This window comes from Prionailurus bengalensis, chromosome B3 (assembly GCF_016509475.1).
Source record: "Prionailurus bengalensis isolate Pbe53 chromosome B3, Fcat_Pben_1.1_paternal_pri, whole genome shotgun sequence".
NCBI classification, from domain to species: domain Eukaryota; kingdom Metazoa; phylum Chordata; class Mammalia; order Carnivora; family Felidae; genus Prionailurus; species Prionailurus bengalensis.
The window spans coordinates 5,668,664-5,689,473 of NC_057355.1; the positions used below are offsets into that span (position 1 = coordinate 5,668,664).

Here is a 20,810-nt window from a genome sequence, read left to right on the forward strand (position 1 = left end):
CTTGCCCGTCTCCAGCCCTCTTGCTCCTCCCTTCAGCACTGGCCCACCACCCCCACTTGTGCCAGACTAGCTGGGATGCTGATGGCCGCCACTACCCCGGTTTTTTCTGTCCTCGGCTGTCGGATACCCCGGAGGAAGCTTACTGCTGTCACCTGCAGGCTGCAGGGGGCTCCTGCTGCACCCGGGCTGAATTCGAGGCCTTGTACCAGGTCAACCTGTCCGCCCTTCCGCCCCCACCCCTCCTCAGGTGAGAACACCAGCCCCAGAGCCACTGGGATCCAAACAGGGTGTTCCAGCATCCGGGGCTCTGTTTTTAAATTCTGGGGCGGAAGGCTTAGTACAGACTAGTGGAGGGGCCGACTTCGAACAGAAAATCACGTGAATGCATGATTACAAACAGTTGTGTGGAGGAAGTTCAGGAGGCTGTGTAAGCGGGTAACAGGGAGCCACTGCATGCATCAAGGGGCTGGGGCGGGGTGGGACGGGTGTCTAGACTAAGAGGATTTTGTAGTCCGAGGATTACACCCGTTATGGGTGGGGTTTTCAATCCTGAATCCGTCCATGAATGGTTTCACGGCACCTGCGAGCCCTCTGAATTTCTAGTTAGGAATTCTATATTTATCTGGGGAGAGGGGTGTCCCGAGCTTTCTCCGGACTCTAAGGGGCTCAGTAACCCAAAGGCTGCAGCAGTGAAGGCGCGGCTGGGGCCAGCACCTTGATACTCTCGCCTCTCCCACAGGGGCCGGGGTCCGCTCCTAGCGCTGGGCCTCTATACCCTGCTGCTCGTGGCCCTGATGACCGCCGACCTCGTGCACTTCTGCCGCAGTCGGGCAGGGGGTCGGCGCCCAGGCAGCCTCGGGCCTCCCTCTGGGTCCTCTGCCGCGCGCCCCCTGCGGATCTCGGCTGGAACACACTAGGCGCGCCCACGGCTACTCTGCGCCGCGGACCCGAGCCCCGCCCCCTCGCCCGGCGCGCTCTCGCGTTGGCCCCGCCCCTTCCCTGACACCCGCTCTGACGCAGGACCGGGGCGGGGCCGCCGACGCCAGATTCCGAGCCTGATCCCACCCCGCCCCAGAGACTGCGCTTGCGCGCGCCTTGGACTCTGGCTCCGCGATGACTGTGAGTGGTCCGGGCACCCCGAGCCCCGGCCGGCTGCCCCCGGGGTGCGTACCCGTCCCGCCCGCGCCATGGCTGCTTCCCACCTGTTCTGACCGTTCCCGACCCTCCATCTCCCCAAGTCTTGGCCCTCCATGGGATTTGCCCCTGGCCCCCAGTCTCCTCTCTCCCAGCTCCCCGGCCCTGGCTGGAGCCCACCCCCAGTGTTTCCACCCATTCCCTCCACAGGCCAGCTCAGTGGAGCAGCTGCGGAAGGAGGGCAACGAGTTGTTCAAATGCGGGGACTACGAGGGCGCCCTGACGGCCTACACTCAGGCCCTGGGTCTGGGTGCGACGCCTCAGGACCAGGCGATCCTGCACCGAAACCGGGCCGCCTGCCACCTGAAGCTGGTGAGGGAGCCCACTGCCCTTCCTCTGCCCTGCCACGGCCCGGTTTCCCCGTCTCGCTGCTGCTTGGGCCCCGGTTGGGCATTCACCTTCCCAGGCCACCTACACTGGTCTGATGTCTCTTGGGCCTCCGGGTGGTGGTGAATCGAGTGGCTCTAGGGAACTACCCTGCTGCCCCGCTAGTGCTGGGAAAGGGAGATGACCAGCCTCTCAAGCCCCTGAACCTCTTCTTGCAGGAAGATTACGACAAAGCCGAAACCGAAGCATCCAAAGGTAGGGGACTGTGGGCGGTGGTGTGGAGCTGTGGGGCTTCTCCTGGGGGGCAGGGATTCTGGGAGCACTGCATGTTCACATTCTCCTTTTCCTTTGGCCCCTGAAACACCTCTGCTTTCTTTCTTTCCCACTTCCTTGGGCATTTCCTTTTCTGCAGCTACCCTCACCTTTTCTGAGGCTGGATTACTGAGTCCCACATCTGTCCCCCCACCTTCCTCTGGCCCTCGAGATCTTTCCCCTACCGCTCTTGCCTGGAGATTGGTGGCCTCATGGGTGCTGACGGAGCTCCCGTTTGTACTCAGCCATTGAAAAGGACGGAGGGGATGTCAAAGCACTTTACCGGCGCAGCCAAGCCCTAGAGAAGTTGGGCCGTCTTGACCAGGCTGTCCTTGACCTGCAGAGATGTGTGAGCCTGGAGCCCAAGAACAAAGTTTTCCAGGAGGCCCTGAGAAACATCGGGGGCCAGATTCAGGAGAAGGTATGTAAATGACATGGGGTGGAGGAGAGAGAGGTGGTAGAGGGACATTGGCCAATGGATCTGGGCAAAGGGTGTAAACACAGAGAGGAGATACTGATGGCAAATGAGCTTATGGAATGAGGCTCAGTCTTGCTAGTATTTAGGGAAAAGCAAACAGAAATAACAGCAACGTGCCGTTTTTTGGTTGTCTCTTTGGCAAGCTTTTTCTTCCTAATGTTTATATATTTTTGAGAGAGAGAGAGCGCAAGCGAGCGGAGGAGGGGCAGAGAGAGAGCGAGACCCAGAATCTGAAGCAGGCTCTAGGCTCTGAGCTGTCAGCACAGAGCCCGAGGCAGGGCTCGAACTCATGAACCGCGAGATCATGACCTGAGCTGGAGTCAGACGCTTAACCAACTGAACCACCCAGGCGGTCGTTTGGCAAACTTTTTAAGCTTTTACACTCTGCTAGAATTAGGGAGGCAGACACTTAAGTGGTGGGCTTGCTCACCCACTGCTGGAGTTGGTATAAATTGGTACATCTCCTTAGCATATGTCTTAAAATTTTAAATGAGCATATCTGTGATTTAGTATGTTTACTTCTTGTTGCCTTCCCTAGAGAAGCCTTGCGCATGTACACAAGCAGGCGTGTGTGTGTTTATTTCAGACTTGTTTGTAGTAATGAAAAATCAAATTGGAGCTTTGTCTTACCGCCGGCAATAGGGGAATGGCTAAATAAACTGGGTGCTGCCCTTACTATAGACTCCTATGCCGTCGTCACCAAGAATAGGTAGATCCACGTGTATAGAGGTGGAAAGAGGCTACTTGTTAAGTGAGAAAGCAAAATGGGCTGTAACACACACTGTATGATATCCTTTATGTTAAAACACTACCCCACATACACCCTCAAAATGATACCATGTTTTTTCTGTGGGTCCGTTTGGGTGTGTAAATATGAAGAAAAATCTTTTTAAAAATAGACGTCAGAATGATAACAGCATGACTCCTTGGTAAAGGAGTAGATTGATGTTTTGTTTGAGAGAGTGCGCTCATGCGAGTGGGGGAGGGGCAGAGGGAGTCGGAGTGAGAATCTTAAGCAGGCTCTGTCCACGCTGAGTGTGGAGCCCAAGGTGGGATCATGATCTGGGTCGAAATCAAGAGTCGGACCCTTAAGCGACTGAGCCAGTCAGTTCCCCCCTCCCTCCCGATGGGGTTTTTCAAAGGAGATTTTGCTTCATCCATTACCTTTATGATCTAGGAACAGACATTGTTTGTATAGTACATACATTTAAAAGTTACCTTAGGAGAAAAAATATCTGAAGACCATCTTGAACAATGTCCAAGCTTGAATTAATCAGATAACGTGATGTTACAACGCTGGCACAGTGAAAGCAGGAAATACCATGGCAGACACCTTACTGAAAGCTTGAGACCTGGGAAGGCACATCGTTATGTCTCCATGCCAGCTCTGTGTGGTCAGCAGGAGCTGCCTAGGGCCCTGTGTTGAGAAGGATTAGGAAGCAGATGGCCCAGGGCTAGCAGAATGTGCCATGACAGATTTGTCCGTCTGCCCTGAATGCAAAGGGGGAAGCCAGGAGTGGTGCACGGGCTAGGTATGTGCCCCTGTCTGTAACCCTGGGTGGGGGGAGGGCCTAGGATGGTCTTAATCAGATTATTTTATTATTTCATTTATTATTTTTGAGACAGTGAGCAGGGAAGGAGCAGAAAGAGAGAGGGAGACAGAGGATCTGAAGCGGGCTCTGCACTGACAGCAGAGAGCCCGATGTGGGGCTCGAACTCACGAACCTTGAGGTCATGACCTGGGCTGAAGCCCGATGCTTAACTGCCTGAGCCATTCAGGTGCCCCGATTTCTGACAAGCTTTTTAAATAATCTGATTGAGGGGCACCTGGGTGGCTCAGTCGATTAAACGTCGGGCTTCAGCCCAGGTCATGATCTCACGGTTGGTGAGTTTGAGCCCTGCATTGGGCTCTCTGCTGTCAACGCAGAGCCTGCTTCAGATCCTCTGTCTCCCTCTCTCTCTGCCCCTCACCTGCACCCTCTTTCTCTCAAAAATAAATAAACATGAAAAAAAAAAAAAGAAAGAAGATGTCAGAGGAGAGTTCTGGAGCCACAGGGAGCATTAGCAACTACCTCCTGATCTCCTGGCTCCCTTGCAGCAGGCGTCAATGCCGAGTTCTGTGTCATGGGCAGAGCACCCATGCTGCCACAGCACAGAGGGTAGCAGTGGGAATGGGTTGCCTCATGGCCAACAGGATGCCCGCCCTTCTGAATGGCACTGCCTTCAGCATTGGCGCCACCTGTCCTGCCCAAGTGGGAAGCCGCTCAGAAAGGAAAACAGCCTCGGGAAGTTTGGGTGAAGCTGCCAGGCGAGTCTCTTCCTGCCCAAGGTAGCTTGGTGCCCGCCCTAAACCCAAATGTCCTAGCTGTGCCTCCCGGAGACCGGAGCCAGGCCGTGGGAGGAGCCGAAGAGAACAAATAGGGAATGTGATGTCTCTGGCTAAAAGAGTGATTTCTTCCATGCCTTGTTGGTTTGTCGTAGGTGCGGTACATGTCCTCGACGGACGCCAAAGTGGAACAGATGTTTCAGATACTCTTGGACCCCCAAGAGAAAGGCACCGAGAAAAAGCAGAAGGTATATCCATGTCTGGACTGAGTGAGTGGGGGCTGAACTCCCACTGGAGCTGCCCCTCCCTGTGTGCTGATGTTGGCCCAGAAGCTGCTGCTGTGCCTCTGGCAGCCGAGCTCCCAGAGTCTGAGCGACAGCTTACAGGGCCTGGGGCCTGAGTGTGAGGCACGGAGAGGGAACCTGTGTTCATTGAGCGCCTTGTTGCCAGGGGCTAGGGCCGTGGAGGTGACTGAGGCGGGCTCTGCCAGGGACTCGGGATTCCATTCACTCTAACCATCAATCCCGAGAGCAAGCTCTTCCTTCTACTTACAGAGGAGGAAACTGCAGTTCAGAGAGGTTCAGTTTATGGCCAAGGTCACTCAGGTGCTGAGTGGAAGCAGTGAGGTCCAGAGCTCAGGGTCTCTGCTTGCCCTGGCCTGTGCTGCATGTAGTGTCCGCATTGTGGCGCACTTCCTTTGACACAGGCTTCCCAGAACCTGGTGGTGCTGGCCCGGGAGGATGCCGGGGCGGAGAAGATCTTCCGGAGCAATGGGGTTCAGCTCTTACAACGCCTGCTGGACACGGGTGAGGCCGACCTCATGCTGGCGGCTCTGCGCACCCTGGTCGGCATTTGCTCCGAGCACCAGTCTCGGGTAGGTGGGGCGGAGGGGTGGGGTTGCTACCTCCGTCAATCTGTCTGTCCCTCCCTCCACCCACCCACCCACCCCTCATCGTATTCCCAGAAGAACTGAAGGCAGAGTTCAAGGAGACCTATAACAAGAGAGGAAAAATTAAAATAGCTCGAAAAAGCCCAATGTGATTTGGGATGAGCTGGGGCCTGAAAAGAGCAAAAGCAGCCCACCGGTACCCCAAGCCCTTGCTTTTGGTGGGCTTAAAGTGTGCGGCGGGCTCAGAGATGCCTGGCCCCAGACTCACGCACCGTCCACACAGTGAGAGAAGCTTGGTACCAGGAGAAGGGTCCCTGTCCTTCCCTAACCATCAAACTGGCATTTCCCCTGCGGGGCATCCTCCAGCGAATGATGTGGTCGGTGATGTTACCCACAGCATCTGGACCATCGAGACAGTGACCACATATGCGGGGCCTGACCCTGAACGGATTCTCAGCATAGACGGGGCACATCCAGTACAGACAGTTCCACAAGAACAGTCCTGCCCCGATGAAGTCTGCGCCCTCGCTCTTGCCTGAGCAGGCTGGACCCAGGGGACAGGGACTCGAGCCTTGGTTCCTTCCAGAGGCACCCGTGATTCCTAGATCAGGGATGGAGCTGTGGGACATTCTGTGAAAGATGTTTGGGCTAAGCTCAGGCTGTATTTCTGGGTCTCCCAAGACTAAGAGTGGTGAAACCATGCGAATTGCATCTACCTCCTTCTGCCTTCCTGCCTGTGCCAGTGTGAATATCCAGCTTAGAAATGGGGTAGAGAGACCTTGTAGTCTGTTCCGTGCATGTCCACATGCCCAGACTGTAGACAGAGCCTCACACTTGGCATTGAAAAGGAACTAGGTGTCCCTGGAGCTGAGTCCCGGAGCTTGTCCAGACTTATGTGACTCCTTGCTAGGGAAACACGAACCAAAGCAGCTGTTCTTGGGGCCACAGTGTTCCTTGTCTCCTCTCACTGGAGCCGAGGAGAGGAGAGGTAGTGGTGGATGCCTCTGGAATGCTTTCTTTAGGAAGCCTTTCCAGCAGAATAATCCTGGCATTACCCCTGGTCACACCCTCAGGCCCACTTTGATTCCACTTGGAGCTGGTCCTTCCACCCAGATGTTTTCTCCCCCTCTGGCCACACTCGCAACTCACAGGGGTCTCTGTAGCTGCCCTTCACCAACTGGAGGCTCTGTCCCTCTCTGTCCCACACAGACGGTGGCAACCCTGAGCGTGCTGGGAACTCGGCGGGTAGTCTCCATCCTGGGCGTGGAAAACCAGGCCGTGTCCCTGGCTGCCTGCCACCTGCTGCAGGTTATATTTGATGCCCTCAAGGAAGGCGTCAAGAAAGGCTTCAGAGGCAAAGAAGGCGCCATCATTGTGGGTGAGTAGAATCCGGTCCGCGGTCCTTTGGGTGTTGCGATCGTGGAGGGGAAGGGGCTCAGCCAAACAAGCCAGCTCTTTGCAGCTGCAGGTTGTTCAGGAATGTGGCTTGGGGACAGTATTTCACTCTAGGTTCTAAGCCAGGGTACCTACAGGGAAGGCTGGAGCCCAGGCCAGAGCCCAGGATGCAGGTCTCCCTTTTCTGTGTCTCCCTGGCCTACTGGGGAAGTTCAGGGGCCAGACAGGGCTGGGCCACTGTGGAGCCCACTAATGTCTTTTCATTGCCAGATCCTGCCCGGGAGCTGAAGATCCTTATCAGTAACCTCTTGGAACTACTGACTGAGGTGGGGGTCTCTGGTCAAGGTCGGGACAACGCTCTGACCCTCCTGATTAAAACAGTGCCCCGGAAGTCTCTTAAGGACCCCAACAACAGCCTCACCCTCTGGGTCATTGACCAAGGTTGGTGATCAGTTTTAAAGAAGGACAAAGATACTGAGCGTATGTGTTACATCTTGCTTGGGTGACTGGGCCGAGTTATCCCCAGTGGGGACTGTTCCCTGCCATATGTCTGCACTGAAGTGTACCCTGTGGCTGCGTCGTATCCTTAAGAGAACTCAGAATTAGACCCTTCAGCCGTGAGCATGTGCACATGCTTGTACATCGAGCAGGCGTTGCACGCAGGTTAAGGGGGAGGCTGGACCAGCTTTCTGTGTTTGAAGTTTTTTCAGTGAGTGTAAATTACTTCTATACTCAGAGAAAAAATGCTTAGAAGTTTACTATATAAATTCATACTTCTCAGGGCGCCTGGCTGTCTCAGTCGGTGGAACACACCAACTCTTGATCTTGGGGTCATGAGTTCGAGCCTTGCATTGGGCAGAGAGAGTACTTTAAAAGAGTATTACATACGTACATACATAAACGCATATATTCATTAACTAATTCGTACTTCTCTTTTCCCTTAAAACGTAAGTGAGGAAGGTTTGGCAAAGTCCCTGCATGAATACATTTATCGGGGGCTCATCCTTCAGTGTCCCAGTCATGGTGTGAGCCATGGGTGTTATTTTCCCCTTCAGTTTTACAGACCAGGAGCCTCAGAGTCCCCAGAACATTTGGCCCCATGGGTAGGGCCACCATGCAGTCCTCACTTCTTTAGTTTTATTTATTTATTTTTTAATGTTTCTTTTTGAGAGAGGGAAAGGAGAGACAGAGCATGAGTGGGGGAGGGCAGAGAGAAAGGGAGACACAGAATCCAAAGCAGGCTCCAGGTTCTGAGCTGTCAGCACAGAGCCTGACGCGGGACTCGAACTCACGAACCTGAGAGATCGTGACCTGAGCTGAAGTCAGATGTGTAACTGACTGAGCCACCCAGGTGCCCCCATGCGGTCCTCACTTCTGAGTTCCTTCCCCGACCCCAGAGCCGCCTCCATAGGCAGTGGTGGTTAGCTGGCCATGCTCTCTGAGCCTGCTTTGCGTGTGGCTGTCCACGCCCTATGCCCTTGTCCCTGAGAGGTCCCTCTTCTCCGTGCCTCTCCCAGGGAGCATCCTCCCTTTGCCGCTAGGGGTTGGAACTAGCATTCTGCTGCCTAAATAGTGTGTCTTTTCAGGCCTGAAAAAGATTCTGGAGGTGGGGGGCTCTGTGCAGGACCCTCCTGGGGAACTCATGGTGACGGCGAACAGCCGCATGAGCGCCTCCGTCCTCCTCAGCAAGCTTTTTGATGACCTGAAGTGTGATGCTGAGAGGGAGAATTTCCACCGACTCTGCGAAAACTACATCAAGTAAGGGAATTGGCCCCTTGTCTCATTGCCGGGGGCTCCGACGGGAGTCCTGACCCCTCAGGGAAGGGTGGCAGACAAAGGTTTTCAGCAGGGAGAGCAGCCTGGGGGAGGCCTAGCCGGGGACAGGGACACTTCTTTTCCCAAAGTGGCCTCCCCGGGGACGTTCTATGTTCTGTTCTACGATGCAGCAATGTCCTCGAGCACTCCCTCTGCTTCCTGAGCACTTGCTGTGTATCCGTTCCCACACGGCGGCGCAGCGTGACAGTCCTCCTACCCTTAAGGAGGCGACAGGTGGGGCTGAAGACCCATCATAAACTAAGCAGAACAATTTCAGGTCTTGATGAGTACAGGAAAGGCAATGGGCGGTGGTGTGAGCGAGAGTAACCTATGTCAGGCACATAATCAGGGGAGGCCTGAAAGCCCAGAGAGAGAAAATGGGCAGCTGGCCTCCTGGGGAACGTCCTAGTCTTCCCATTGGTGGCTTTTCTTGCTGTTCCCGCCCAAGTGGTGCAGATGCCTGGCCGGTGGACGGGAAGGGGGGGAAGGAGGGTCCCGTTATGTCAGCTTTGGTGTGACAGCTGTCACCCTGTGCCCCTCAGGAGCTGGTTTGAGGGCCAAGGGCTGGCCGGGAAGCTGCGGGCCATCCAGACGGTGTCCTGCCTCCTGCAGGGCCCATGCGAAGCCGGCAACCGGGCCCTGGAGCTGAGTGGCGTCATGGAGAGCGTGATCGCTCTGTGTGCCTCTGAGCAGGAGGAAGAGCAGCTGGTAGCCGTGGAGGCCCTCATCCACGCGGCCGGCAAGGCCAAGCGGGCCTCGTTCATCACTGCCAACGGCGTCTCGCTGCTGAAGGACCTGTATAAGCGCAGCGAGAAGGACAGCATCCGGATCCGGGCGCTGGTGGTGAGACGTGCCGGCCTGGGCTGGGCACACGGGGGGGTGGGCAGGCGGGGGTATTGGGCGGCCCGTATCTCAGGGTGCGGCTCCGGCACATGCTGGTGAAAATATGGGATGTGCGGGGCCTCGTCGAGGCCGGAGGCATGAGCCCTGGCTCCTTCTACCACGCGGCTCATGGGCTCATGGTCCAGTCGGGAGATGAGCCTCGTCCTGAGAGGACTCATGCCGCCCCCTGGAGGTGGTAGGAGAAGCTCCAGGAGGAGATGGAGGAGGAAGAGGACCGCCCGGCCAGGCTAGTCAAAGGGGCCGTGCGGAAAGGCGGGGCCTGCAGGCAGCCCCAGGTGCTGGTGGCTTGAGCACTGGATGGCCTCCATGCAGCTTGGGAAAGCCAGTCCTCCTCCTTGGGGAGGCCTGAAAACCCAGGGAGAGAAAATGAGCTTAGTCTCGGACTTCTCCATCCCGGGAGGATGTTGCCTTGGCCGAGGCACCTGTCTTCTCGCCACACGTGTCATAGCTCCACCTGTAAAGAGCTCTTTGTCTGACATGGAAATGAACAGAGCAAGTCCAGGGGTAGATCTGGAGGGGCTGGGATCCAGGCCTGCGCAGGGGACGTTACGCCAGTCTCTCCAGATGTGTGTCACGTGGCCACCCCCGTAGCTGATTTGCTGCCGGTGCTGCAGGTGGTAGCCTGGGGTGGATGTGCGTGGCCTCCAGAGGGCCGGGCAGAATGTCAGGGAGAGAGCCGGGCTCAGAGGAGCCCAGCTCTGCCTCCATCCCCGGAGACCGACAGCTGGTTCTCGCCGCCTCCTCCAGGGGCTGTGTAAGCTCGGCTCGGCTGGAGGGACGGACTTCAGCATGAAGCAGTTTGCCGAAGGCTCTACTCTCAAACTCGCCAAGCAGTGTCGAAAGTGAGTTATTTGGTGTTGCCATGGCTCCCCACCTTCGAGAGAAAGGTCTGGGTGGAGGGTGGGACCTCCTCATGACCCTGCTCTCCTCCAGGCAGACCCTCCTGGATCCTGCCACGTGAACTGCTTCGTTCATGGAGGGGGTGCACAAGCCTGTGGCTTTGCCCGCTCGGTCTTGGCGGCCCCTTCCCCCAGCCCTTCTGATGGTCATCCGCCGCCCCACATGTCCCTAGGTGGCTGTGCAATGACCAGATCGATGCAGGCACCCGGCGCTGGGCAGTGGAGGGCCTGGCCTACCTCACCTTCGACGCCGATGTGAAGGAAGAGTTTGTGGAAGATGAGGCCGCCCTGAAGGCTCTGTTCCAGCTCAGCAGGGTAGCTCGTGGCTTCCTGTAGTCCTCTGGGAACAGCGTCTAGGATTAGAACTTACCGAGCTCTTTTGGCAGGCCTCGGCCAAAGGCTCTTGTGGCTTCGGATGGGTGGGGAGGGCTGGCAGCCCGCGTGGGTGCTCCGTGGCGTAGACCTGCTGGGCTGCACCCGCAGCGTCAGACAGGATGGATGGTCTCTTTGGAGGAGTTCGGGGGGTCGGGTGTGTGAGCTCCCAAAGTCTGGGGCCAGCTTGGGCCTGGGAGGTCCCCACGTTCATCCCGGTGCCCGAGCGGTCCTGCTGGGGGTAGAGTCGGTGGCCTGGGCAGCATTTGTCCCATGCTCCTTTGCCCCGGGATGGCCGGCTGACCGCCCCTCTGCTGCCGGCAGTCCGAGGAGAGGTCGGTGCTCTTTGCGGTGGCCTCGGCACTGGTGAACTGCACCAATAGCTACGACTATGAGGAGCCGGACCCCAAGATGGTGGAGCTGGCCAAGTACGCCAAGCAGCATGTTCCGGAGCAGCACCCCAAGGTGAGAGAGCCTGAGAGGCTTTGGGGGCCTCTGTGCCTTTGGGACCAGTTGACCTGGGGCATCCACAGCAGCTTAAACTTCTGTGTGAGCAAGTTTCTTTCCCTTTGTACTCCTGTTCATCAGTTTGTGCTGTACGGAGGGTCCCCCTTTTCCTGTCCAGCCAGCCAAGGCTCTTCTGCTAATAAGCTGCCTCCCCATCCAGGACAAAGCAGGTTTCGTGCGGGCTCGGGTGAAGAAGCTGCTGGCGGCGGGCGTGGTGTCGGCCATGACGTGCATGGTGAAAACCGAGAGCCCTGTGCTGACCAATTCCTGCCGAGAGCTGCTCTCCAGGTGAGGCCGCCTCGGCGCAGCCAGAAGCCTCGAGACGGTCCGTGTAACTGCAGAGGAGCAGGTCCCCGGGGCTGCGGGCCTCTGGGAGTGAGGGGCCACTGTGTAGCTTCCTGCCTTCGCTGAGCCCAGACGGTGCGGTGTGAGCCAGAGCCCCGGCCCCCGCCCACCTTCACCCTCTCCCCGCAGGGTCTTCCTGGCTTTGGTGGACGATGTAGAAGACCGCGGCACTGTGGTTGCTCAGGGAGGGGGCAAGGTAAGCTTGCACACTCCTTCCTGGTGGTCTGTAAAACGTGAGTCAGCGGCTGCCACATTGGAGACGAGGCCGGAAGGCATTATGAATGACCGGCAGGAACATCCTCCTGCCGAGTGAGAGATGCCGACGAGGGCAGGTTTGCGCCCATTCAGGTCCCAAGTTCTCCTCCTCTCCCTCGTGTCACTGACCTGCATGGTCTGGGGCCCAGCACAAGCCGTGGCTGGCCCTTAATAGGTGTTTCCCGAAGTGTTTGGGCAGCTTAAGGGGATGCCTGGGAGACATGAAGAGATCTGAGCAATGTGGTCAAGCCCGTGGGAGGAGAGAGGCGAGCACCCGGTCAGGGCTCAGGGCCTGGTGGTTTGGGCCTGACCTGCTAGGACACATCTCGGACACTCATGGGCTTGTCCCCACAGGCTCTGCTCCCACTGGCCCTGGAAGGCACTGATGTGGGGCAGACAAAGGCTGCCCAGGCTCTTGCCAAGCTCACCATCACCTCCAACCCAGAGATGACTTTTCCTGGAGAGCGGGTATGTGTCCTGCTGCCCCAGCCCTGGCCTCTCCTCCACCTCTCACTGGGTCCTGGTGGCCTCTGACCTGGGCTGTGGCTCCTCCTTGGGACTGACAGGATGTGGCAGCTTTGCTGAGCCCTGGTTTGGGGAGGGTGGCCTTCTCTCTGAGGGTGGGCTCTGCCCCTCAGGGCGGTGGGGGCGGGGCGAGTGGCCCTGACAGGTGGATGTATCACAGATCTACGAGGTGGTCCGGCCCCTCGTCTCCCTGTTGCACCTCAACTGCTCAGGCTTGCAGAACTTCGAGGCACTCATGGCTCTGACCAACCTGGCGGGGATCAGTGAGAGGCTCCGGTAAGGTCCCTCGGGACAGGGGGCCTGGGCAGGGAGGGCATTTACCCCAGGACTGCACTTGACAGCGTGAAGAACACTCTTGGGTCATTGCTTTATTTGAGCCTCGTGGTGACCTCTGTGTATTATGTAGCTGGGGAGACAGGCCAGTTTTGACTAGGCCAGCGTTCCACGAGTGGGCAAGGCATTGGGCAGTGACAGTGCGAGCTCTAGAGTCAGACTGCCCGGGTTTATTAAATCCTGACTTCACTGGTTACCGGTGTGCAACCTCAACCTCAAACGAGTGCTGCTCTGTGCCTCCGTTTTCCTTCTGGGAAATGGGATGGTTATAGTACCCATAGGTACTACAGGGGTAGTAGCAAGGAGAGGTAAATGAGAAAACGCAGGCAAAAGCACTTAGTACACAGAACGTGGCTCCCAGCAACGTGCCTAGTCAACATGTGTCAGCTGTTACTACTAATTGTGATATTGGCCCCATTATCCACTACTCAGCCTTGGTCTCTTCTTGTGCAAAACAGTTATAATCATACCTGCACCTACACCATAGGGCCGTGGTGAGGACTAAGAAAGATAGTCCAAGTTCGGGGTCAGGGTAGGTGCTTAAATGTTAGCTGTTAGCATCACCATCACCAGCCCCCTGGTCTCCTAACTCCTACTGTAGAGCATTTTCCCCGGTCCCATGCTGTCCCCCAGGCCTGCTTAAGAAGCTGGAAAGCAGTACCATTCATACCTGGTGCAGGAGGGTCTTTGGATACCCCCTGGGAAATCCTTGGCCTGGGGCTCGATTGTGTGGGGACGCTGGGGTGGGGGAGGTGGATGCGGAGGCTCACCTTTCCACCCTCGGCCCTACAGGCAGAAGATCCTGAAGGAGAAGGCCGTGCCCATGATTGAGGGCTATATGTTCGAGGAGCACGAGATGATACGCCGGGCAGCCACGGAGTGCATGTGTAATTTGGCTATGAGCAAGGAGGTGAGGGCTGGTCCGGGTGGTCCTGACGGGCAGGCATGCAGAAGTACCTGTGTCCCGCCAGGCTTTGCCCCAGCCGACTCCGTCCCCTCCCCTCCTCTGGCTGCAGGTGCAGGACCTGTTTGAAGCCAAGGGCAACGACCGGCTGAAGCTGCTGGTGCTGTATAGCGGGGAGGACGACGAGCTGCTGCGGCGGGCAGCTGCTGGGGGCCTGGCCATGCTCACCTCCATGCGGCCCTCCCTCTGCAGCCGCATCCCCCAAGTGGTCAGTGCGTCGGTGCGGGAGGGAAGGTGGGCCAGGAACTCCTTGCATGCTGGCGGTTGGTGGGGTGTGGGGGGGATCCCAGGGCACGCAGATGTGCTTCTGCCAGGGTTGAGCCTGTCGCTCGGTAGTGGCACTGCCCTGTTTCCCGCAGACCACGCACTGGCTGGAGATCCTGCAGGCCTTGCTTCTAAGCTCCAACCAGGAGCTGCAGCACCGGGGTGCCGTGGTGGCACTGAACATGGTGGAGGCCTCGAAAGACATAGCCAGCAGCCTGATGGAGAGCGAAGTGCTGGAGATCCTGTCGGTGCTGGCTAAGGGCAAGGAAAGCCCTGTCACAAGGGCTGCCGCAGCTTGCCTGGCAAAAGCGGTGGAATACGGGCTTATCAAACCCAACCAGGATGGAGAATGAGGGGCTGCCTCATGCACACGTCACCTGTTGCAGCAGAGGAGTGAGGACATACGCAGCTTGGGCTGGTGGGGGCTGGGATGCTGCACACTGGCTGGTCTGTAGCTGCCCTTTGACGTCCTCTGCTAAGTCAGGGACCACCTTCAGTCACAGCCCTGCTCTGCCAGCACTGCCTCCAGCCTCACACAGCAGAGCCCTTTTCCTGTACTACTGTAGAGAGCCTGGGAATGGGGAAGGTGCATCCTAACCCAGCCTGTGGGTTCCCGGCATTGGGAAAGGGCGCATCAAGCAGCCTCACCAGCTGGGAGCAACTCCCGAGCCTGCTAGCGGGACTGCCTCGACCCTCTACGTATATATAGGAAGTGAAATGTGTGCCCTGACCCGAGGCAGGGAGGGCTGGCTGTGAGCCTGGCCTGGTTGAGTCTACAGCGGAGCTACACAGCACAGCCCCCTGGACGGAGGGAATCCAATGGCTTCTCCACCCTGGAGGCTGCTGAGTTGCTTTTTAATTCTGCTCGAGGGTCAAGGGGTAAACCTAGGAAGCTAATAAAAATCTGTTCCGTCGCTTGGGAATAAATGGGTTTGGACTCCTAGATGCTGCCCCTTCAATATTTTTGTCTTCGTATTGAGACTTCCCAGTGGCCTCCGCTCGGGCCTTGCTCTGGATTTGGGGTGGGTGTGTCCTCGGGGCATGCTCTTACGTCCTGGAAAAAACCCTTAGCTGAAACAGGTGAGGGCAAGAGCTCCCTGACCTGCCGGGGCGGGCAGTCCGCGAGAAGCCTGCTTCCGTTCTGGGAGCCCAGACTGAGGCTCATTGGTTCGCACAGATGAGTGACAGGTCTCGAGCCAATAGAAGGTTAAGCTCGCCGAGGCTCCCGCCTAGTACGGCTGCTTCCTGTCGGGCATCGGTTCCGCGCGTGTGGGTGAGCTGCCGCGGTCCCGGAGTGAGGGGAATGACAGAGAGCACGTGTCTCCGCAGTGGCTCCTCGCCAGCCCTTCGACTTGGATTCTGACCCGAGTTGCGCGGCCCCGCGCGTGGCTGCGTAGGGCGGGGCCGTCCGACCCGACCTTTGCCTCGGGCCCGCGCCCACCGGAGGTTACCTCGTTCACACTGAGGGCGCAGCGGCCCAGCGCAAGCCCAGGGGCCGGCTTGACGGAACTCGAGCTGGACAGACCGCAGCGCTGACCGCGGCCGGCGAGGTGAGCACCGCCCCGAACGGGACGTCACCTTCATCGCCGGCGATTGGCCGGGGGAGGCTGCGGCAGCCAATGGGCGCCTCGCTCGGGGCGCGGCTCTTCAAACCTTTCCTCCGCGGCGGCTGTCAGCCGGGTCCTTCCAGGGCCTGGCAAGCCGTTCCTGGACGGCTGCCCTGCTCCCCCGCTTTTGCTTTTCCTCCCTCTAGAGTGCTGGTCGGAAGGAGCTGCCCGAGAGGATGGAGGGCACAGGGTCAGGAACGAGGTCAGAGACACCCTTGGGTTGGGACTACACGGAAGGGATTAGGAGCCCAGGTCCGGGTCAAGGAGGTTTGGTCGCAGAAGGGACCCAGTAGCTGACTTACAACGCTTGAAAATGTGAAATTCTGATCAGGCCGAGCATGCTGTACGGAAGAAGCGGCGTTGCTTTTGTAACCACTGAACTGTGGATTTGTCTCCCCTTTATGTGTGAGCTCCTCGGGGACAGACAGCTGTCTTATCGGCCCCGAGCAAGGAATCAATAAATGCCTGTAGAACGAATAAATGACTAGGTGAGGTCCAGTTGAAATTATTGTTACATAGGTCCCTGGAAAGCCAGTACCACTGGTCTTTTTTAAATCCACTCTAAGTACTGGATTTAATAGACCAATACTTCCCTTGTGCCTATCGCGATATGTGCCAGTACTTAAACCCGTTTTTCCATCTGTTCCACGCAGACGGGGTAGGTACAGACGGCGCCCTTTCCTACCCCTTGCTTTTGTAAAACTGAAGAAACGGAATCGGACTCAGAGAGCTTAATTGGCCAAGGACACAGACACGGCCACCTGCAGAGGCAAACGTGTGAACCCTGGAGCTGGTTGTAACCTGCACAGGGCACTGTCTCCCAAGCGCTCCGCTTTGCGCTGGTGGGAGGAGCACAGTGTGGTTGTAAAGGCTACTTTCTCTGGGAGTGTCCTCTGTCAAATGGGAATTCTGGTTTCCAAGATTACACGGGATAACGTGCCTGACACTGGGAATTTGGAGCTGGAGGTGCTCAGATCCTAGGCCAACGTCTAAGGGAGAGGCCACTTAAATACCTGGTGCCCACTCTGGGCGACGCCGAGCTTGCTTGAGTCCAAGGGAGGACAGGGAAAGTGCCTCCATTCTAGGCAGCCCCTGAATCTGGTAGGATTCCTAACCCTGTCCCGCCGCCCACCCCATTCAGGTGGCGGCCAGCAGAGGGCGCCGCCCGAGCATGGCCGAGGAGCGCCGAGGATCCTGGTTCGGCTTCGGTTTCTGCGGCTTCGGGCAGGCGCTGGGCTCGGGGCGCGGGCGCCAGGTGCACAGCCCCGAGCCGCTGCAGACCCCGGGCGAGGGCGAGGGCGCGGACGTCTGCCGCGTGAGCGCGAGCTGGAGCTACACCGCCTTCGTGACCCGTGAGCGTCCCCCCCACCGCGCCCCCCCATCCGGTCACGACCCCGGGTGAGTGGCCTACCCGCTCCCCAGCCCCGTCTCCGTCCCCACAGGTGGAGGCCGGCTGGAGCTGTCGGGCTCCGCGGGCTGCGCGGCGGGCGGCTGCAGGGACGCGTGGGCCTCGGAGGCGCTCCTCCTGGTGCTGCGCGCCGGGCCGGGACGCGGGGCCGGGACGGAGCTGCAGGCCTGGGCGCCGGGTTCGGCGCTGAGCGGAGAGCCCCTGTGGGCCCACACCGTGGGGCCGGAGGCCGAGGGGGAAGACGCACCGGGCGGTGAGCCCCAGGCCGGGGCCCTGCCCCTGTTGCCCGGCGGGCGGGCCTACGTGAGTCCGCGGCCGCCCTTCTACAGCCCTCTGGCCCCCGAGCTGCGGGCGCGCCGGCTGGAGCTGGGCGCCGAGCACGCGTTGCTGCTGGACGAGGCGGGCCAGGTGTTCTCCTGGGGCCAGGGCCGGTGAGTGGGGGGCGTGGCCAGGTGTGGCCCGTGGGCCTCTTGCGGGGGCGGGCGGGGCAGATAAACGTGGCTCCGCGTGGGAGTGACCGTGTGGGGGCAAGCCGAGTGTGATTGCGGTAAGGAAGGGGAGACCTGACCCGGGTCTCCCTTGCTCAGGCATGGACAGCTGGGCCACGGGACTCTGGAGGCCGAGCTGGAGCCGAGGCCGCTGGAGGCGCTGCAGGGCGTACCCATGGCTGAGGTGGCTGCAGGGGGCTGGCACTCCGTGTGTGTGAGTGGTAAGTGACCTAGCGCCTCTCCAGACAAACCCCGGGGCTCCAAGGCTCCAAACCTTTCTTCTTTTCCGGTGTGGGTGGGTAGCCTAGCCGGGCCTCCTTCCAAGTTCATCCTGCGTTAATCAGTTCAGTCATTCGGGACTCCTACATGCCTTTCAAATTCAGTCCCTCTCGGGCACCTGGGTGGCTCGGTCCGTTAAGCATCTGACTCTTGATATCGGCTCACGTCATGATCTCAGGGTTTGTGAGATGGTGCCGGCGTCTGGCTCTGTACTGACAGCGTGGAACCTGCTTGGGATTCTCTGTCTCACTCTCTCCCCCTCTGTCCCTCCCCCCTCACCCCCCCCCCACCCCCGTACAGGAGTGCATGCTCAAGCACTCTCTCCCAGAAATAAATAAAACCCTAAAAAAAAATTCAGCCCCTCTGCCACAGCCATTACCCACTCACACCGGTACTGTGGCAGTTGTTTTCTACCTTCTGTTGTTGGCCTCCCACCTCTCCCATCCCTCCGCCTCCAGGCAGGGCTGCCTTCCTAAAACACTGCACGGGTGCGTGAAGGGGTGAGGGGTCAGCTGAGCCAAGGAGAATGGAGAAGAAAGGCTCAGTGAGTCAGGTGGCCATGAGGTGTGGCCCACAGGGGACGCTCAGGTGCCCACGGGGAGGATGAGGGTGGGGAGGGTGAGCCTAGAGTGAGGACCCTCGCTTCGGATTGTAAGTTCGCCGCCAGGGCCCCGGCTGCAGCTGATTCCTGGGGTGTTGGGTGGGGCTGGGAGCAGATCTAGTCAAGGGTCTGCATCTGGGGCTCTGGCTGCCACTTACATCTCCGGGGGTCGGGGGCAGCTGTAACAACAACTTAGGCCTGCACCTCCGCCCCCCGTAGTCTCATGTAATGGCCCTGGGTTGGCAGCCAGACCTGAAAACTGCTGGGCCAGAGGGACGAGAAGAGAGGAGCTGGATGGGAAGTCTCACACTTATGGGTCGGAAGGAGCTGGGAGCCTTGTTTCCTAGAGCGGTTGGAGCACAGGTGCTTCAGAGCAGACATCCTTTTGCCCCCTGTGACCTTGGGCAGGGCACTTGACCCGTCCATGCCGCGTGTCTTCTCGTAAATAAAACGGGATGTGGTCATGTGACCCTCTGTAGGGCTGTCACGAGGAGTGAGTGATTATATTTGAAAAGTGCTTGAAACACTGGCATAGATCGAACGCTTGATAAAAGCGAGCCACAGTCGTTAGTGGGTTTTTACAGGAGGGCCATTGCTCCAGCCAACAAACTGTAGTGTTGTGGGAGACGGGGAGGTGAGAGCTTCCAGAAAACGCCTTCAACGGTACCTGGGAGGGGGGAGGGCGGATTAACAAAGGGATGTTAACAAAGGGCTCAGTGGGTTTGAAAGGGAAACGTTGGGAACTTCCAAGGGCACATTTCTGAAGTGTGTGTTGTGGGACGTTCCGTGAGAGGGAAGTTTGTGCAAAATGACCTCCAAAGAAGTTGTGGACCAAAGAAAAGGCCTAGTCCAGCTTGGCGAGAAACAGTTTGTTTCCGGACGTGTGTGGCGGGCAGCTGCAAGTCGGCTGTGACCTCACCTCCCACCCCAGCCCTCGAGGCTGGGGAGTCCACGCCGGGGGACCACCTGGAGGAGACTGAGAATAGTTAAGTGTCAGACTCCTTTCCAGAGCAGATCCAAAGACCTTACGCCCCAAGGCTGTTCTTAAGGGCTCTTGTGTGCGTGATCTAAAAAAGAATGCGTCCGGGGGCTGTGCTCAAGAAGGCTTCAGGCCACAGGGCTGTTGTCATGGCAGGTTTGTCCAAGATGGTGTTAGTCCAGGGGCGCCTAGGGGGCTCAGTTTGGCTCAGGTCATGATCTTACGGTTTGTGAGAGGGAGCCCCACGTTGGGCTCTGCACTGACAATGCGGAGCCTGTTTGGGATTCTCTCTCCCCCTCTCCTTGCCCCTCCCCAACTCGTCTCACTCTAAATAGATAAAAAGAAATAAAAAAGAAAGAAATAAAAGACCAGGAAACTGCTGGGGGCTGAGGGAGGCTCTGCCCCGTGCTAACTTGGGCAGGGCAGGCATTTCTTGTCCCCAGGGAGCTAGAGGGTACGAGGGAGTTTGGATGGATTCAGGGGTCCTTGGAGGTTGTGGGGGGTTTATAGTCTATTTGATGGGTCCCCTTTATCTCTTTTTCAGAGACTGGCGATATTTATATCTGGGGCTGGAACGAATCCGGGCAGCTGGCCCTGCCCAGCAGGAGCCTGGCAGAGGTTGGCAAGACCGCTGCAGGGGAAGGTGAGCGTTAGTTCTATGCGTGTTTCTGTCAGTCCCGACTCCTGGCCACGTGCTGGCCTGAGACCCCACGGTGCTCAGAAGGGACACATGACAACGTGGGACCCCAGGCCCCGCTGCAGGACCCTTGGCCCCTAGGGACGGGAGAGCGGTGAGGCTGGTGCGTCAACACCACACTTCCTGCGGACCTGTCGAGCCCAGCACGTCCTGGGGGTGCGGGCGGTGGACAGAAGGTGCTCCGTGGCGCTTTTGTGTGGGTAAGGGGTAGGTCCGTGCTCCCTGTGAACCGCCATTATCCTCATCACGCTCCCTGCTTCCCTGAAGCCAGTGGACTGAAGGCAGACGGTTGTGACGTGAGGACAGCCGAGGGTGAGAGTGGAGGCCTGGCCCCCTTCATAGCCATCCAGCCCTTCCCTGCTTTACTGGATCTCCCCCCGGGCACAGATGCAGTCAAGGCCAGCTGTGGATCCCGGCACACAGCAGTGGTGACCAGTGAGTGGGGCTGGGCGGGCTGGGTCACAATGGAGCAGGAAGTCCCTCTTCCCGGTCCCACACCCGCTCCGGGAAAGAGTGTGATCACCTTAAACACTGCTATTTTCAGGGTCTTTGACGAGTGCTGAGTAGCTGCCTCACTTCAGTGACTGCGGCCCCAGCCCCCGCGGGGCGTCAGCAGTAGGTCCCCAGCCGGCAGGCCCCGAAGGTCCC

The 20,810-nt window shown here is 58.3% G+C and overlaps 2 protein-coding genes across 6 annotated transcripts in view; both read left to right on the plus strand.

Moving 5' to 3' along the window:
- The first annotated feature begins 1,077 nt into the window (after window positions 1–1,077).
- On the plus strand, window positions 1,078–15,046 carry UNC45A (unc-45 myosin chaperone A). The gene is given in 21 exon segments (XM_043553907.1): window positions 1,078–1,132; window positions 1,135–1,163; window positions 1,345–1,506; window positions 1,740–1,776; window positions 2,079–2,254; window positions 4,793–4,885; window positions 5,344–5,511; window positions 6,736–6,904; window positions 7,192–7,362; window positions 8,508–8,679; window positions 9,279–9,579; window positions 10,387–10,481; window positions 10,712–10,853; window positions 11,235–11,375; window positions 11,578–11,705; window positions 11,892–11,958; window positions 12,372–12,485; window positions 12,703–12,818; window positions 13,668–13,785; window positions 13,892–14,047; window positions 14,199–15,046. Coding segments are annotated over 21 exon segments (2,832 nt in total). The 5' UTR covers window positions 1,078–1,113; the 3' UTR covers window positions 14,457–15,046.
- Window positions 15,047–15,163: 117 nt separating this feature from the next.
- RCCD1 (RCC1 domain containing 1) overlaps window positions 15,164–20,810 on the plus strand; it is a 33,638-nt gene continuing 27,991 nt past the window's right edge. For 3 of the 5 annotated variants that reach the window (XM_043553919.1, XM_043553921.1, XM_043553920.1), the window contains exons 1-5: window positions 15,164–17,062; window positions 17,153–17,549; window positions 17,706–17,827; window positions 20,010–20,108; window positions 20,430–20,597. In XM_043553919.1, the coding sequence (XP_043409854.1) occupies window positions 16,882–17,062; window positions 17,153–17,549; window positions 17,706–17,827; window positions 20,010–20,108; window positions 20,430–20,597 (967 nt within the window). In that variant the 5' untranslated portion in view covers window positions 15,164–16,881. The remainder of the gene's footprint in view (window positions 17,063–17,152; window positions 17,550–17,705; window positions 17,828–20,009; window positions 20,109–20,429; window positions 20,598–20,810) is intronic. The other 2 variants (XM_043553922.1, XM_043553923.1) reach the window with 2 other exon arrangements.